This window comes from Rhea pennata, chromosome 1 (genome assembly GCF_028389875.1).
Source record: "Rhea pennata isolate bPtePen1 chromosome 1, bPtePen1.pri, whole genome shotgun sequence".
NCBI classification, from domain to species: Eukaryota; Metazoa; Chordata; class Aves; order Rheiformes; family Rheidae; genus Rhea; species Rhea pennata.
The window spans coordinates 117,895,767-117,910,655 of NC_084663.1; the positions used below are offsets into that span (position 1 = coordinate 117,895,767).

General features: G+C 42.0%; 1 protein-coding gene across 2 annotated transcripts in view; it reads right to left on the reverse strand.

The window, feature by feature from the left end:
• Positions 1–1,405: 1,405 nt before the first annotated feature.
• RUNX1 (RUNX family transcription factor 1) overlaps positions 1,406–14,889 on the reverse strand; it is a 72,428-nt gene continuing 58,944 nt past the window's right edge. For both annotated transcript variants that reach the window (XM_062573516.1, XM_062573506.1), the window contains 2 exons: positions 6,150–6,311; positions 1,406–2,691 (listed from right to left, as the gene is read on the reverse strand). In XM_062573516.1, coding sequence (XP_062429500.1) covers positions 2,198–2,691; positions 6,150–6,311 — 656 coding nt within the window. In that variant the 3' untranslated portion in view covers positions 1,406–2,197. The remainder of the gene's footprint in view (positions 2,692–6,149; positions 6,312–14,889) is intronic.

Genomic DNA, 14,889 nt, shown 5'->3' on the forward strand with positions numbered 1-14,889 from the left:
ACTCCCTATTTTCTGCACAAAAATGACCTTATTGACAATGTAAGATTCTTCAATTTGTAACTTTTCCATACCAAAGTGCTACTGCATCTGACTTAAACAAAGAAGCAAAATCATATAAAAAAAGAAAACTTGAAAAACAAATGGTTTTAAATAAGTCCAGCTGTTTTGCTGCCTGCAGCCAAGGATCTTTTTAATTTGAATCCTTTTAATTTTTTTTTAACATCAAACACTGATCTGAAGTCCTGCTTTCAAATACTCTCTGAGTTGACCTGCAATTGTTTCACTCATTTAAGAGGTACATTAAATAACAATCAGATCATTTGGAACGCACACGTGTCAACATCAGCAGTTTGTAATTAATGAGTAGTACAACTGCATTCAGACCAAACCCTCAAATAAAATAGTGCCATAAACTTTACAGTGACATCTGATATGTTTGTGCTGTAACGATGGGCAACAATGACGACTCTGTATTAACACGCTGTTAGTATAAGTACTGCGTATTTCCTACAGGATAGAAAATTTTGTGCACCAGTTTTAAATACCCTTCCTCTTCCCTCAGAATGTGGTGACTGTGGAACAGTTAAGGCCACTTCTCTGCTAGCCTGCTTTCCAGATGAGTTTGACAACCCTGTTCAGTTCTGTTTATTTTGTGATGCATGAAATATTAATCTGTTTTCCAGTATGCTGGAATGTGGCTTTTGTACTGCACAGAAATCTTGGCTCTGTGAAGCCAGAAGCAAATCTCACACTGATTCCATCAGAATCAAGATGTCACCCTGGCCATACTAACTGTGTGTGGGTTTTGCCTTTGAAAGGATATGAAGCCTCACCAGAGTTTTAAGGAACCCCAGGTAAGCTCAGCACCAGAATGGGGCCTTACAAAGATTTATTTTTATCTAGCTAAAGGAATATTCAGTCTCCTTTATGAACTATGTCTAACCTTATTACTAATCCTGAGGGTCACCACTGGTGTTGAAGGAAAGTGGGTAAGGAATGGCGAGAGATGACTGCACTGGATGCGAAGACACAGAAATTCAGAGAGATTTTGGTGCCCAAATCATTTCATTGAGAGCTGGGCACCTAAATACCTTTGAGGATCTGAGCTGAGTTAGCTAAGTAAAATGAAAGGGAGATAACTGTAAACAATATTTGTAGGTACCTGGGAGGTCACTTTACCCATCGTTATTCCAGCCTTTTTCAATGTGATAAATTTAACTTTGGCTGCTACCAAAAAAGGCATTTGATGATCTTTTTTTAATATAGGCATATTTAAATAATAATAGTATCAACAAATAAGAAAAGTCTAAATATCAAGCATAAATATCAAGGAACTCATCAAAGTAGTACAGTAGTTGAAAATGACCCAAGGCTGTAGCCGTTGCATTAAAAAAAAGTCCAAGAGAAAAAGTTAAATTACCTCATTGAAAAGGGGCTGATTCTTTCAGTTGACAAAGCAAGAAAGAAGCAAGCATGATTAAAAAAAAAAAGTTAAATCTTTTTTTTTTTTTTGCAATTTATAAGGTGCCAAGAGAAATAAAAAACAACTTAGATGCAAAGCAGGATGAGTTGCATCCTAACCCCCCTCCCCCAAAAAAAAAACAATAAAAAAATTCCGTACTCTTTGGAATACATGACATGGTTAAAAAAAAAAAAAGAAAGAATAAAGTCCAACATATAAAACCTCTCATTCACAGCATTGCTAAAACAGAAGCGTTCACAGTTTCCCTCTGAGAATCTTCCTATACTTCCTTACAGTTATATGTCCATAAGATGCAGTAAACTCACTAAGATTTTGTTAGGTTTTACATCTTAAAAATAGAAGTGAACTGAAACTCTCTTTAGGGCTGTGGAGACCTTCAAACCCAGGGACGTTTGGAAGCCATAGGCCTGAACACTGGGTATCTGTCTACCCATCCTCACTCCCTATAGACCACCAACTTCAATGTCCTCCTTTCCAGAAGTTCAGCCCTCTGCGAGGGATACTTTGTGGGAATGACGTTACTTCCCTGATCACACAGCTGACTGGCTAATACGTGCATCATTCCTGGAAGCCCTGACTTCTGGATAGTTTTCTTCTGAAAGTGATGTATAAACATGACAGGTCCCACAAGCAAGACAGGTGTTTATGGGATACCTATGGGCATTGATAAATAGAAAGCATATTGGTCCTGGCCCATAACTTCTTAAAATTCATTCAATATGGTCGCCATACCGCTTCCTCTAGCCTTGCTGTGGTACCCATGTTAGTAGGGGAGTTGCTGTGGCTCCCTTCTGCCTCAACCACATCGGTTTGGTTTGGAAGATTAGGGTTGAGGAGAGTCGATCCCGTGGACGCATTGGTGCAAGGCGGGTGGATACGTGGCGGGGACCGATCTCCCCCAGAGATCATGGAGAACTGATACGACCCGGCAGAGGTCCCATAATAGAGGTGGTAAGAAGGCGAGCTGGTCTGGAAAGGGCTGCCCTGGGCCTGAGATGAACCAGGATATGGAGGTGGGAGATACGTGTGGTATCTTGTGGCTGTGGACATGGCAGACATGCCGATTCCTATCCCTGAACTGACTGGCGTTGGAGTGTAGGTGAATGCTCCTGGGTAGTGCATCCGAGGATCAGAAATTGAGGGAAGCGTGGAGAACGAGCGATCAATTCCTACCCTGGGGTCACTGAATGCAGTCAAGTCTGAAGCACCTGGATTGTAGAGAAGGAAAACAGAGAAAATGTTAAACTGTCAGAACAGAATTTCACCTTTTCAAGATGATAAACCACCAAATTCTTCCACAGTGAACCATACCTGATCTCTAATAAAGTCACTGCAACACTTGTAGATCTGGATGTTTTGGATTCATTTCAGTAAAATGGCAATTAAAAAGGAGTGCCAAGCTCTCACCCTATTTTGTATGTGTATGTGTTTGCTCTTCCAGACCTTACAGCACATGTAACTATTTACACTTTCAGTGTGTCCTCATGCTCAGGGACTGGGTGGTGAAACACTGACAAAGATCTCAAGTTCCTAGCTCTGAATCATGTGCCTCACTGGTAGCAGTGATGGGGCTTAAATATAAGCTGTGCCGGTTCTGCAAAGTCTCTCCTTGCAACTAATTTAATTTGCCCTTTAGGTATACTAACATAGGTGCTAGGTTTACACACACAAGTTAGCCCAGCTGTTAGTACTTAAGAATACTAATGTTGACTCTCAACACTACCAAAGTCAAGATTAATCAAGTTTACTTAAAGTCTACAAATCTGAGTCTTCATATAATGTCTACATAATCATTACAAACTTCTGAAAATGTTTGCTCTAATTGCTGTGTAAAAAAATCACAACAATGGCAATACATTTCTAAAGCAGAACGATATATTTGGGGAGAGGCTTTTTTCTTTTTTCATTTTTACTGGAAACCTGGATAGTCAAATTCTGTTTCCCTTTGTTTGACACCAGTAAAAGTACACCCAGTTCCACCATTTCCTTCCCTGGTGTGTGGGGATTAAACAAGCAGAGCAGCTAATGGCCTCTTAGAAAGGATGTTCATCATGACTCAGATTAATGGAAGGTGTCAGTCCCTAGATTTGGCAGCTATGCATGATTAAAATAACAACAATAATTATTAAGAAAAAATCTTTCCAGAAGACAACTTCTCCTGTCAGACAAGGCGTGGAGTCTGCAGAAGAGGAGCTGTCCGCTGAGGGAAATACTCATGAGAAGAAGCAGAGAGAAAACAAAGCTTTTGGCTCCGATCAGATTTAAAGCTAGAGCAGACAAACTGCAGTGCCAGGTCCTGAAAGCTCATCAGCCACACAGCCAGAATACATTTTGATGAATTTCTATATATTTCATAGAGAAGCTCTGACACATGCTGTACATTTTGATTTTGAATTTCTCTCTCTCTCTTTTTTGGAATGGCAGGAGCTTCAGAGTAGCTAAGGTTGAAGTGCCATCTTTGCCAGACTTCAAATGATCCTTCCACACCTCCTTCCTGAGAAAGAAACCAAACTTACTGGAGTTGCCTAGATGCACCACTTATCAGATGAGAATTTCTTCCACTCAGTTTGACAAAAAGCAGCATAATGAAACTTAATATGAAGGTGTTTCAAAGATGTCCCTTATCCTTGCTTTTTCTTTTGAAGCCCTGTATCTTCAGATAGTAGGGCCTACAAACTTCAAACTTGGTGTTTACTTTGATAGGGGAAAATGCCTTGGACAACATGTGTGTGTGGTAGTAACAGAATTGGGGAAAAAGTATTGCAATATTGAATGACTTTTAAAATAGAAGCAATATTTCAGAAGCCTTATAAAAAACACTTCAAAATGTGTAGCAATGAGCCTCCATGCACAGAATTCATACAGGAAAAGAATTACACTGACATGTAAAAGAAGCTTTTCTCAGTTCCTTCAAGAGTCATGGAGAAACCATGCCAGCCCCAAGGGAAATCCCTTTGACCAGGGGCAAATAGAGAAGAAACGTGCCCCAGGTCCTCCGAGGTGCTGCAGTGCTGCTGCTCTACTGCCATGCTCACCACATGCCACAGAACGAACACCGCGTGCAGTTACCCTACGTGTATGTGTCTGTCTTCTGTTAGACTGCGCACTCCTGGGGGCAGGGGCCACCATGGTGTTTGTACCACATGCAGCACAGTAAGGGTCCCGGTCCACAGTAAGGACATTCGGGCACTGCAGTAACGCAAAGATCTGACAATAACAGTAAAACACCTGTGCAGAGCAATGAGGTCAGTGTTCAGGCTCTCATCATGGTGTGAATAAAGTGAATTTGGGATGTGCGATGTATTTTTAGTTTCAGTGGGACTGAAAGAAATTTTTCCTGTCAGTGATCAGTGCTCAGTTTGTGTGGAAGGGAAAGGATAAAGACTTCCACCTCAGTGTACAGCACTGGTAAAGATAAAGTTTGAATAACGTCTCCATTCAGTCGGAATTCACCTGTTCCCCTCCTACACACACACACACACGTGCGCGCGCGCGCATCATGCACTCCCGTATTCTGTTTGAAAATCAAAATAGCTCATAACCAATTCTGTGATCAAAATTACTTTTCTAAATAAAAACCTTGATGAAATAATTTGTTTTACTTGAAATTTTCTGGTTGCGAGGACGAAGATTTTTTTTTTCCTTCTTGGTTGCCTCCATTTCTGCATTTTGCCAGTGGAAAGGAGTGCAAGAGGAGGGAAACACTGGAGGAAAAAGTAAAAAGGGACCTTTTTCATTTCTAAGAAATTCAGTCTCTCAACGAAAAAAGATGATTTTTTCAGACTTTTAAAACAAAAATTTTCTACAGAAAGGTTTCCTGCTCTTTCAGATAGGTCTAAGATATAACTGGCATCCAGACCTAACAAATAACTTACTTTTGGTGGGCATCCTCCACGTGACTTTTTCAAAGCAGATTCTATTTGACAACAATAGGACAGACTGGAGCACATTCAAGTGCTTCTCTTTGATCTCAGAAGCAGCCCTGAGTATTCGAATGAGAGCAATATGTGCACCCAAATGAGTTATTTTTCAAAAAGCTGTGTGTGAATTTGAATTATGTGGCTCTCACTGACTGTAAGAAAATTCCTACTGTTGAACACACACATGTTGGTTCAATATGTGAGTGTTAGAATCGGCAGATGGTCAGTTGTTCATGCTGCAAACTGAGGGGATAGCTTTCACTTCTACTCTATATTTTTATGCTGTTTTGAAAAGCTCTGCAGTACAATTTGGCGAAGACATAACATGACAATACAGTGCAACACTTAAAATGTCAGAAAAATGCCATCCTGCATTAAATGTGTCTACTCATACTCCAGTCTGAATTTAGAGTGAGGGAAGGAAACAGAACTGAAACATCTGTGTCATACTTTTCTTGGTAGATAGGCTAGCTCTCCAGCTCTCTCAACTATTTTTACAGTTGCATATGTCTTCAAAGTGGCTAATGCTTCTTTTTGCCTTTTTTTTTTTTTTTTTTGACAATGACACATTGTGCCCCAAACCACATTTTTCACTCTTTGCCATTTGAGAAGGCTGCCCACAGAAGGCCCAGAATAGGTTTCACTGTGATTGGAGAGAAGCTGTGACAGCATCCTAGGACATTTCAATCATCATCCATGAGGTTTTGGTGAGACCCAGTGCAGAGGACTGATTTTAAAGAACTTACTTGATAGGCGGCTTGAAAGCTCTGCAGTGAGGGATGTCATACTGCTAGCCCGCCCAGGGGATATTGGAGTGGCAGGATGCACCGAAGGCGTTGCAATGGAGCCCAAGTACTGGTAGGACTGGTCGTAGGACCATGGTGGAGATGGCTGTACTTGCCTTGTGTCTGCAATGAAAAAGAGACCTATAGACTGTTTTGAATGACAAAACTTTGCAATCAAATATACGAACCAGGCCACATGGTGGCAATAGAAACTTAAATGCTAACATAATCAAATTTCAGTTCCATAATCCCCTTTATCAAGAGACCTTCAGATGAAATGCTTTCTAAAATATTATTTGTGCTTCTGTGGGTTTTCATCAGTTGAATTTTTCTTGTGAAGCTTTTTGATATTTCACATTGATGGTGGTCAGGGAAAAGCAGATTAAGCTTTCCAAGGTGAAAGACTATTCATTGCTGATACACATTAGTATTTCAGGCTGTGTGCTCACTGCACTTTTTGCCACAAAGGCATGTCTTGCCTAGCACCAAGAAGACAAAAATACTGAACTGTGAGTGTTCCTGTGCGTGGACAGAAAGTACAGAAAAAGAAGATGGAAGCGTGTGCATGTGTATGTGTGTGTTTGTATGTGAAAGGGAGACAGAGAGAAAGAAAAATTAGGCTCCTCAGGAAGGTAGCTTCCCAATTGAATGAATAGGATTGGGAGTTTGACTCTCTTAATCTTTTGAAAATTCCTGGCTTAATGAAGTGAATATGTATTTTGTATAAATTACATATAAAATATAGGAATATAATTCAGAGTGGTGAATAACCTACCCTGCTATCAACGGGCAAACTTTAGAAACAAAATCCTGTACACAAAGCCTATGGAGATGCTAAGCCGACAGTGTAGTTACCCCATATCCACAGGCTTTCCGTAGAAATTTCTGGCTCTTAGAAGTAAATTCTCAAAATGCATAGAGATTTACTTAAATGGGGCAAAACCTTAACCTATTATTTTCTAGCCTCAGGACTAGCTTGGCTGACGTTTGGAATCAAAGATGCACGGCAGGGAGTTTATCCAAACCAGTTGCATCTATACAGAAAGAACTCTGTTTTGCTTACTTAATATTTGCATACGAAACTGGTATTTTTCAATGTATAGAAAGGTCTGGTTTTCTTATAACTCAAAATGAGAAAGCTTCTTTCCCCTCCTCTCACCTGCCCACAACATTTTTCTATCATTACTATTTTCCTCAACAGTAAGAGCATTTTCCTGCAGCTTCATCTAGATAATTTTCTTTCTGAAAGAAGCAAATGTTGGACAAACTGCATTCAGATAAAACTGATACCAGCATAGAAGGGAAATCTCCCAAGTCTAAGATGAAGGGCTTTGATCTTCCATCAGAAAGGCCATCTGGAAATCATTATTTTGTTGTGCTTTATGGAGATGAGATTTACATTTTGTTTGCTGCAACTGTTTAAAGGGAAGATTTATATAAAAGTTCTAGCCTTTAAAAAAAGAGCACTAAAGTCATTTCCCCTCAAAACCCTAATTCTTCTAAAGCTTTTCATTCTGAACAACACATTCAAATTCAGATATTATTAATATTTATTTTTTTTCTCAGGCAGACTTCCGTAAAAATAAATTCAGTTGACTCATGTTGTTTTAAAAGCAACATCCGATTGGATTCCATGGACATTAGTACAAACAAACATAAAGGCATAGGCACAAAGCCTACCATATTCTGAATTACAAACTCACCTCATTGTTACTATATGGTCAGTGTTTATTACAGATGACAGGGAAACAGATGAGGGAACACAGTCTCCACGGGTAGCATTAGGATAAATACCACATGGACTTTGGCAGAGTAAGCTTTGTAATGGTATGACAGTGCGTGTTACAGTTCTAAAATGGGGATAAATCATCGCCTCCCTCATTTCAGCACATAATCCCATTGATTGAGGTTCAGGGAATGCTAGAAGCCCAATATGTGCATTTGGATCACTCTGAGACAGGGATGGAAACTACATACTTTAGTCTTTCCACCACTGAGTCCTCGGTGCCTTCTGCCAAGACTGACATCAAAGAAGCCAGTGACTTCTCGCTATCATGACTCTTGCAGGGGCAGTGTGGAGCACTGCCACTGAGGAACAAGCTGCTTTTTGGGACCCTGGGTGCTCTACTTCTCTGCCTTATTGAGTGGGAGGAAACTCATTTTTGTTCCTCTTTTCTCTGCTTTGCAGTTGCAGAGAAGATTTTTCAAATGAAGTGTTATGGAGCGCATCCTGAAGTTGGCCACTTCACCAATATTTATTCTGGGTGTTTGTTTTGCAGCTGAACCCCTTTGGCAGTAAAAGTTTCACCACCAACTTTCAAGTGTTCCGCCCTTAGCACTGAAGAGAAGAGGGGAAAAGTCTTCCTCTCTGGAGGGGTCTGCAAGTGAAGGAGGTGCTGCCACCCAGCTTTATTGTTTGGACTGAAAGGAGAGAACGTATCTGCTGTTTTCTCCTTGCCTGATGGGGTGTCTCTCTCTATCACTTTTCTCTTGTTTCTTACATTGCTACTTCTTCAAGACCGGCGCTATATTTTTGTCCTGTACCTTGCCCAGCATGTGCGAGATGCTGGTCTATAAAACAGCCCCAGGTGCTGTAAACGTATGAGTGTAAGGAGAAGAAGAAGTAAGAAACAGCAAGCCCAGGTGCCATAAACATATGAACAACAGCAAAAAGAAGAAGTCAGAAGCAGTAAGAGAAGCAGCAGCAGCAGCAGAAAGGGAAGTGGGACCTTGTCACAGGTTTACTAAAAACTGAAGACGAAATATGGTCTCTTCTTCTCTTTCATGCTACTAGAATTAGCTTTATGCTGTTTCCTGACTAGAAACTGGATAATAGATGAAATACATGTCTACTAATGTCAAGAAAGAGACTACCACTATATACCACTATACCACTTACCCATTTACAATACTGCTGACCTCTCAGGGATTTGAAACAGTGGCAGACAGCCTGAGAGCCCCATTATTAATCTCATAATTACATCAAGTTTTTCTTAAGTGAAAGTTCTAACTGCCAGTCAATTTTGCTTCTTGTTACCTGTTTTCCCAATCCCTGTATTTGCTATTAGGTATCGAAGACTGGCTTTTTGAGATTAACTATTTTACAAGTCTATTCTATGATGTTAATATAGCATATTATATTATGTACACATATTTAAGCAGGTTGTGTGGAATGACTCTAAAGCATCGCTTTGTTGTGATGTTTAATAACAAGTGGAGAAATGTATCACTGAAGTAGCATTTTTATGGCACCATTTTAGTACCAAGAGGCCAACTCAGCTCCCAGTATAGGGCAGGTTTGCATTTCCAGCAGTTTCACTAAGATCTGGATTAGAGGCCTGTGATATCTGGTTTTCTTCAGCTTTCCATTTACCCTGAATTAGATTGGAACAGTTTCAAATTTGCCATAGGACTAGGCTATTCAAGAAAGGCAACTAATTATTTCCAAATCCATTCTTCTCTTCTGTTCCTTTCTTTCAAAATAAAGAAATACATTTCTCAGAAGTTAGTAGCTTGGCATGGGGAACTGAATGTTTCAGTTTGTGTGGCTGAAGTGAATTTGGTGAAAATATGCTGAAAATAAATGGGAGTTGCTTCCCAACTCAGAATATCTCTGAAGAAGAGATTTGCAGGGAGAGCTACTTTAACAAAGGGAAATAACAGGGCTTTGGGCCCATGCTGTTTTATAGCCAAACAGGATTCCAGAATCATTTTAAATGAGATCAAAATAGCACAAAACCAAGGAAGTTGCTCCAGTTGGTGATCTGTGCCTAGTTCTCCTGGTATTTCTCCCATTAGCAAGTACTTTCCATTTCTGCTTTTTACAGTGTGAGAAAATATATTTAAAACATGAAAACAGTTATTAATTGCAATAAAACACTCCAAGGTGAGAATTATGGTGCAATAATTCACACCTTGTTGTGTAGTCACTAGCTCTCGGCCTCTAGCCTCATGCCTAACAAGCTATTAAGCAAAAAGTATCGAACCATCTTTCATGCCTCATCATGTTTTATTGCTATGAAAAGATTGTGTTCGGCTTGTCTTAAAAAGTTGTAATTAAGCTGTACAAATGTTGCATAATGTTAAACAGTTTAATGAAACAAGCTTCGCCTAGAGACTCGGCCAGTCTCCCCCTTTCAGGGTACTTCTTGTGGTCCCAGTCAGCATTTTTCCACTGGTCTTCGCCGCGGAAAAATTAAAGTACAACCTGAAGAAGGTGGACGTCCGCAGATCGTGCCTTTCGTTTAGAGATGTCGCTGTCAGCTTTTTATCAGTAGGTGGCAGTGGAGCCCTTGCACAACCTCCTCGTTGGTACCTACTGCAGCGAGCGCGCTTGGCTCGGCGGCCCGGCGCAACCCCCGCGCCCTGCCAGGGCCCAGCACTGCGCGGCCGCAGCTGCCGTGGCCGTGGGCACAGCGGCAAGGCGGCCTCTGAGAGCCGGCTGAAATGCCGTGTCGCGCAGGATTTGGCCCAGAGCCGTCGCAGCCCTTAATACAACCTCTGCAGTACCCATTAGTCATTCCCATGCCGGATGCCTCCAGTGCCATTTAAATCCAGCTCTGCTCTGCATAGCAATTGCATAAAAGTAGCATCTTATGAGCAGTTCTGGCCTCAGTGGGTATCCCAGAGTACAGATGCATAGGAGAGGTGTACGCACCCAGCCGGAAAAAACACCCTTGCTCAGCAGAAGCAGCATGGCTAAGCAGGGCGAATAAACACCTGCCAGGCAATGGAGTTATCCTTATGTGACACAGGACCTATTTTGGCTTTGAAAGTTGTTACTGATAGTGGAGTGGCACAAAAAGAGAACTCTCTTCATGCAGAGAACACATGATGAGAGGACAAACCCATCAGTCAGAAAACCAGTGTATCTCCTGAGCCTTGCACGGAACACCCTTTTGTCTACAAAACCGATCCTGAGCACACAGGACACAGAAGTCACTGAGATGTAATAAACATGAAGTCCTGGGATGCTTTTCTGCGTGATTCTTTTTCAGAGGAGATGCACACTTTGAGACCTAAAATATTAAATCCCTCTCCCCCTAAAAGAAAACACACTAAACGAATGCTGGCAGGCACTCAGCAGGTATAAATCAGCATGTTTCTATCACCCTATCATTTCTATATAATAAATAAAATAATAATAATACATATTTGGCTATCTAAGAGAAATTCTCCTATTCACAAAATATTTCTTTTTAGCCATGTTAAAAGCTTTAAGCTTCAAATTCAAATCAGATGGCAGGTCCCACTGCATGGGTGAGACCAAAGGAAGTGTCCTTAATGATTACATGGATGTGCCTGCCTTGTGCTGGATTGGGTCCCATACATCTTTGACTCTGATTTATGCCCCAAGAGTTCAGCGAGAGACAGCTCTCAATGTGTCACTGCAGGTCAGACACGGCTGCCTGAGCATAGCCAAGAGGCGCAGTGTAGCCAAATCTCAGTATGATACAGCATGTTCCTGGAAGCTCCAGAAAGGAGCAGCAGGATGTGAGTCAGGGCGTTGTGGTGCGAGTCAGCATCGAGGCTGAGCCGGCCGTGGTCTGAGACAGAGCAGGTATCCCTTTGACTCAGCCCACGTTTCCACTTTGCTCTTCCAGCTGAACTGCAGCTCCAAATTTACTGCCTGGAAGCTGCGTCTCATTCCTCCTCCCTCCACCTCAGAAATGATACCTGCCTAGTTGAAAATACAATTATCTTGACACACTACGTTCTCCAAGTGATTTTACAAAGCCAGAGTCAAGAGAGAAAAGGGAGTCAGCCCCTAGTACCAAGCAGTTAATTAGCCACTATCTGTATCAGTGAAAATCCCATCATCCTTGGCATAATGAGATGAAGACGAATTGTGAAATAGCTGCTGCTGTTGCCAGACATTTTTCTCAAGTTGCAAAAATTTCTGTCAGTCATACGCAACAAACCCTGAAAGTCGCATAGCATCGAGCTTTGCAATTCCTCCACCATCCTGGCAAGCACTTTAAAGGCAGCAACTGGCACAAGAGATGGGGTGAATGAAAGCTGGGATTAGTTTGTTGGTGTCAAACACAGAGGCACATAAGAAAGGACTAGGAGCTTTAACTGGTTCAGAAAGCTTTTTTTGACTTTGGGATTTGGTTCCTCCTCCCCCCCCTATCTGATTTGCTAATTTTCCTGAAGGGAAACTGTTCTTACATGTGACTTTCCCTTCCTCTGAGTATAAGGCAGGAATGGTCTTGATCAGACTTGTTCATTCAGAGAGGTATCTTGCTTAATAGGGGAAATGGCCTGTGAGCACAGCAATGCTTTGGGTAGTTTTGTGCTCAGGAGAAAGATGCAGCCTGCCTGCAAACTTTTCTTAGTTCTTTCTCTCCCCTTCCCTCTCTTCCAACACTGTTCACATGCCTGTCTCTCTCTTCTGCCTCGTCTTCCCACTTGCTTGCTTTCACTCCTCCCTAGCTCCCGAAGCTTCAGGTGAAGGTGTGAGAAGCACACAGGGCAGTAACATGGTCCTGCATGACTGACCTCGTCTGTCTCTGAAGCAGTGCATCCAAAATGACTTGATCTCCCTCCCTCCCTCCCTCCCAACCCAGCAAATCCTCAGCCTAATGCAGCACCATGAAAAGGTGCATCATCTCCCAGCAGCTGAAAGAATTAGTCAGTAGCCTGAATAAGGGGGACTTTCCAAAGGACAAGTTCATCACTGGCAGCAGCGGCAGCAGCCGCCGCTGCACAAGGCTGGTATTCTCATACCTCTCAGCGCTGGAACACGAGGAGCTGGAAAATTACAGAGCAAACTGTAAAATTCCACCAGCGGCTCCGTCACCCTGCAGGGTAGTTTCCCTCCGCACGCCAGCCTGGGCAAACCGCTATCACACTACGGAGCCACCTCCCCGTGCAACAGCTGGGAGCCAGGCAGCTTTCGCAGAGGTGGGTGCAAGTGCTGATTTGTCCCGAGGGACAACTTTTCAAAGCCTTGAAATTTCTACTGGAAATATAAAGGGACTGAGCCCTCACTCCTCTCCGTGGCCTTTAAAAGCCTCTTCTAGATTGCTAACAGGTGACAGGACTTATTTTGGTTGAGCACAGCAGTGACACAGATATGTCACATATCTGGAAATTTTTAAGTTACAGGGGGAGGGGAAAAGAACAAACAAACCCCAGGCTATTCTCTGGAGGAGAGACCTTTGGCAGAGATCTCCAGCCTCAAAGTTTGCTTTCACTTTATTTCAATATTTCTATGGTTTTGTGGAGCATTACAAAGGCTAGAGAAGATCTAGAGGCATTTAAGCCTCTATAAAATCTCCTGTGGGATATAAGAATGAGAGAATTTCTGCACAACTGAGGCATCAGACCCTCGAGAATACAGGAGAAGAATATGAGCCTCAAGCAGAAACCTTTCAAAAAAAAGTTGTTAATGCTGTTTGCTCTCACAGCTGTGCTTAATGTTGTAAAACTTCCCCAAATATGCTAGGTGCTGTGTAGACATACAGGAAGGTACTAGTCTCTGAAGACGCATAAGCACATAGTGAAAAAAAAAAAGTATGAAAAAACACAAAGAGTGTTGTGATTAGATGCTGAGATGCCAAGTGCCAATTCTACTGTTCGCTCCCCTTTATGTTTTTTTTTTATGCATAATCTACCCCTGACTGGTCTTCTGTGTGGCTCTTATTAGTAAGTTAGCTCATTGCTTTTAACCACTATACTAGAAAGGTCTTGGGGAAGAAAATGGTGCAAATCTGTCAGCGTCTTTGAGCGTATCAATCCTCCAGTTCTGAATGGAGTGAAAGACTGCAAGTTTTATATGAACATTTTCTGCTAGCTTTTCTTTAGAAGTAGATGGCAGGGAAGGGAGAACACCAAATGAATGCATCCTAATAATTTGTTTCTCTCACTCTCTTCATGTCCACGTCAAGAAAGTAAGTGCTCTAATGATATTAATATGCCTGGAAATGATACCAAAGGCAACAGAGGAAAGCACCTGTTCTAGCTGTGTATATTTTGGGCATGGAAGGAAGGGGAAGGAGGGAGAGAAATGTATATTCCTTCAAGTTTAAGGCTGCTTTAGTGAACTGCCTAAACTAACAGAACTGCCTGTACACTACGTGCAGTGAGGAAACAAAATGAGACATTTTAGCAATGTTAACTGGCTGGGGACAGCAAGTCCCCTAAAATGCTACTCAAGTCTCATTGCTAACTTGGTGCCACAGTCACCAAGCACAGACAGCTCCAAACCCTGACCTGTGAAAACTCTGATTTCACAATCAACATAGGTGCTGTCCTAGCAGGTTAGTACATAAGCCGCTCAAATGAAATATAAACCATCTCTCCTCCTGAGTAAGCACACTCCTTCTGGGCTGGCGTCACTGTTGCTTTGAAGAACATGATGGCATTATGGGCAAACTGCAAAGTCTCACAGTGCCAGTGACACACAGAAGTTGGAAAGCTGAGTTTTGCAAATTGAGGATGCATTGTTCTTTGTCTGCAGAGGTATGACTCACCCTGGAGAGCAGCAGTTATTTATTCAAGAGGGAGACTCCATTCCACCGCCCTGTCCTCCTCTTCCCTCTCTCCCCACATCAACAAGGAACAAAATAAAAGAATTCAACCTTGACCTTCCACTCTTTTGGCTCCCCTATAAAAGACATTTGGGCAGACTCGGTGCCGCGGCAGTGTTTTTCCCTATCTCTAAACGTACTGCAAAAGCACAAGCTGAAACAGTGAG